General features: G+C 40.2%; 1 protein-coding gene across 1 annotated transcript; it reads left to right on the forward strand.

Moving 5' to 3' along the window:
* Nucleotides 1–264: 264 nt before the first annotated feature.
* BTG4 (BTG anti-proliferation factor 4) lies at nt 265–1,957 on the forward strand. The gene is made up of 4 exons (XM_057432016.1): nt 265–511; nt 1,069–1,206; nt 1,382–1,577; nt 1,742–1,957. Exons 1-4 carry the CDS (start codon nt 324–326, stop codon nt 1,916–1,918), a joined length of 699 nt encoding a protein of 232 aa, XP_057287999.1. The 5' UTR covers nt 265–323; the 3' UTR covers nt 1,919–1,957.
* Nucleotides 1,958–3,887: the final 1,930 nt, after the last annotated feature.

Consider the following 3,887-nt stretch of genomic DNA (forward strand, 5'->3'; position numbering starts at 1 on the left):
TTCTTTATTGTTTTCAAAAGAGCTATATAGCTGTAAGAACTGCTGGTTGTTATGATATATAATGAGTGCATCTTTTAAACTCTTTTTTTAGTACTCTGTGAATATTTTTAGCGTAAGTACTTTCTAGTAAGACCCTAAATTGGTTTTATTAACCAAGCTAAATTTGTCAGTTGTTTGGCAATTGGGCTTCCTAGTCTTTGTCTGGCATGGCTTATGCAGGTTATGCCATATATATCTCTGGAAACTGATAGCACCTTAATGTTATTAAATCTTTTTAGTGTCTCATCTCTGCTGATGACTATCCAACACCTGAAGCACCTTGTATGCTTAAATTTAAAATGAAAGATGAAATTGCTGCCACAGTCTTTTTCATCACAAGGCTAGTGAAAAAGGAAGATAAGCTGAGCAAGCATAAAATGGAGAAATTTGCAGCTAAGCTGACAGCAGTACTCTTTGAAAAGTATAAGAATCACTGGTACTTGGACAATCCATCCAGAGGGCAAGCTTTCAGGTAAGAGGACCCTTAGTAGAAGGGGAGGGGGAATGAAGTCTCTGCATGATGTTCAAGATGTAGTGAGTACCCTTTCAGTGGCTGGAGCCCTTAAATTGGAATCAGTGCCATGAAAATGAAAGAGAACCACTTAGCTATCCCTTAAGCTTGAGGAAATGAATCAAACTGGTAAGATGCAGTTATTTGAAAGTCACTTCAGTGTGTGCCTGTGTAGGTATGACTAGAGAGCTGAGGTAGAAATCTCAATACAACATACACAAAATGTTTTAAGTAGTCCTCAGACTTCTTGACTTCTCAAATGAGAAATCCATGTTGTCTAAAACTGACTTGTGGAGTTACTGCAACTGCTTTTAATCCTCCAGGAAATTACCCATGAAGTGAGTCGCTGCATTAAGTATTCAAAACAAACTAAACATTGGATGTATCAATCAGTTTATTGCACTGAATTGCTGGTTGGTGCTATGAGTGAGAACTTGTATCAGCAGCCTGACTGTGTTGTGCAGAACTTGCCAAGTTGTGGTCAAACCTTACGCCCCCCTGCATTTTGTTCTTACAAGGTGTATAAGAATAAACAAGCATCAGACAAGAGATCCACTGCTGGAGCAAGCTTGTGTGCAGAGTAATGTGGACTTCAATAAGCTTGGTTTGCCAAAAGAGATGACAGTATGGGTTGATCCTTTTGAGGTGTGTTGCAGGTGAGTTAAAAGCTGTGGCTAATGCATGCCAGGTGTCCTGTACAGCACTTCATCAACTCCAAGGTTGTTAGTGCAGTCTGCCTCTGAGGGTATATGTACTTACTGATGTCAGCTGACTGGCAATAGATGTCCCTACTGCTAGTGCAGCTGTGTTATACCAATACACCACTTTCAGATATGGAGAGAAGAATCAGCCCTTCACAATTGCACACTTTGAGGGAGAGGAGAACCCAGAACTTCCTCAGCAGATCAGCTGTGCTGTTGAGAGAGCAGCACTAGACTATGATTCCAGCATTTCTTCAGATGAGGAGAGCTTCAACAGGGAGCCGAAAGCTATCCCTACTGTCAGCAATCCTAACAGCGTTTACCAGGTAAGCATACAGTAATGGTATGTAGTTTTCAAGTAAGAGCTAGCATCTGTCCTCTAGGTTCCCTCATGAAGAAATGCAATAGACTTGACACTTGATGACCAGACTAAACCCCCCTTGCCCTTTTGCAAACACATGTTAACATTATCTCATTTCTTGCTGTTTAGTTCAGTGACTACTACAGGACACCCATACAGCCCTGGTCCCAGTATCTTCATAGGAAGACCTATATGACTGATGGCTCAAACTATATCCAGCACAGGGGTCACAAGTTCTACAGATCAACAACTGCTTTCACAGGACTGTATGTTGATAGGTACCACTGGGTCAACCCCAAGCGGTAGATCCGTGGTTGCCCTATTATAGACTGTTGAAACATTGAGCTATGGTGTGTGATGAAGGCTGGCAATACAGAGTTTGATGGAAACAGAAAGCACTTACTGTCTAATCCCTATGTCTTACTTTGTGCATTTGAAAGTTTGGGGTTTTATTATAGTACCTTTTAAATGTTTTATAATGTTAACAAGATTTAAAATTAATATGAGACTCTATTTGTAAGATGAAAAGGAAAAGCATATATCAATAAAGCTGCTCATGTTTTTTATAAAAGCTGTCTGATCTGCTATCAGTGTCCAGAAGGGATCTAAAATGCTTTTTGCTGAAAACAAAAGCAGATTAAGGATGCTAGATACACCCTCCAAGGTGCTCTGAACGATAGTCTACTTTCTTCTGGAGAAGGTAACAAAATCAGCTAGGTTGTGAGTAAATGCTCTACGTGTCACAAGCGGGATCGCTTCTCTGCTCCCCTTTCAGTGAAACTTTGGTATATGCAGCTGGGCTTCTGCCTCTAGACTATAGCTTAACTGTCAGAAGAACACGGCCTTATGAGCACTAAAGGGGTGAATACATGATGTTAGAGCTTTCCAAAGCTACACATCGCCTTGTAGAGAGATGGAGCTGTTATCTATAAGGGTGTTTAGCCTACCACTTTGCAATATTGTGGCACATAGGAAGATGTTCTCATAGTCTGGGACAGCTTGAGTCAAACTATCCTCTACCTAGTCCATAACTGCAGACATATGGAGCCTGCCCTTTTTAAAGTCTGCTTAGCTTTTGTGTTTTGGTGGTTGTTGTTTTGTTTTGGTTTTTTAATGTGTGGGTATTGCTATCTGGGGTGCTCATTAAACTGAGTAAAGATCTGAGGAGAGATGTCTGGATGACTGTAATAGAACTTGTACTCTAATTCCTTAATCCCTTCACTGTAATTACTAGTGGGTGTTTTTCAAGCAAAATCAAGATAAGCATCTGTATGGAGTGAGGGTGCGAACAGTTGGTACAGTGATTCTGAGAGGATGGAATAGATCAGTATTTGTGAAGTTATAATAATCTGGATGTTTACCCTGTTGAATACATTGATGTATAATGAGATAACAGCATGAATGTTGATGGTCTTCAGTGATTCATGAAATTAAATCTTCTCTTGTGCCTCTATGAATTCTTGTATTTCTAGGGAAGGAAGGGCCTTGGGTGACTGCTCTTTTCCCAGCTGCTTTTTACCTAAACCACGGGCTGCTGTGGGCAAAGAGCTGATGTTTCATTTATCAGCAAATACTGAATGTTCCATGTGTTTCAGGGTTTGGGTTTTGAATGTGGGAGGAGGAAAGACTTTTTCCAAGTTTAAGAGCCAGGCTACTCTTTGCTGGTGCAGAACTTTCATTCCAGTATAGGTGGTACTATAGAGCAACTGAAATATGGTGATTTCAGAGCAAGTAAAGGTTGCCTGGGCCAGGAAAGTTGCTTTTAGTTGTGGTGACCATATCTCTTGCTGTGTAACTGTGTAGATATAGTTACTTGAGTTGTAAGTGTGAGGCGTCCCTGACCATGGCAGGGGGATTGGAACTAAATGATCTTAAGGTCCTTTCCAACCCAAACCATTCTATGATTACAGCTTTCACTGTCTCATTAAGTCAGAAGAAAAGTGCAACTGTCAGCTGATGTCTGCAGAGACTTCAGAACATGTAGTGAAGTGATACATTAGTTGAGAATTATTTTTTTTTAATATTAAGTAGTCTTATGAGCGATTGTGTATTTTTCTTCTATTTCTGGAAACCCTTAGTCTGAGCTTTTCCAATAGCATTTGACTCTACCACTTGGATATACCCAGAAATATCACTTAATCTAAAGGCTTGTCACATGAATGATTGCATTGCTTTCACTTCTGATTTAATGAGCCTTTAGTATGAAGGAGGAAAATACACTACAGGTGAAACAAAACCACAAGTTTTTTATTTTCCCTTAAAGCCCGAGGACAGA

The sequence above is a fragment of the Pezoporus wallicus genome, unplaced genomic scaffold, assembly GCF_028554395.1.
Source record: "Pezoporus wallicus isolate ANWC-B61680 ecotype Strahan unplaced genomic scaffold, APGP_CSIRO_Pwel_v1 scaffold_8769, whole genome shotgun sequence".
In the NCBI taxonomy this organism is placed as follows: Eukaryota; Metazoa; Chordata; class Aves; order Psittaciformes; family Psittacidae; genus Pezoporus; species Pezoporus wallicus.

Bases quoted from the DNA above. Each gene is read 5' to 3' on its own strand.
- BTG4 (XM_057432016.1), top strand. From the start codon at position 324: ATGCTTAAATTTAAAATGAAAGATGAAATTGCTGCCACAGTCTTTTTC. The intron at 512-1,068 runs GTAAGAGGACCC...TGTTCTTACAAG, and splicing joins TCCAGAGGGCAAGCTTTCAG to GTGTATAAGAATAAACAAGC. The intron at 1,207-1,381 runs GTGAGTTAAAAG...CACCACTTTCAG, and splicing joins CCTTTTGAGGTGTGTTGCAG to ATATGGAGAGAAGAATCAGC.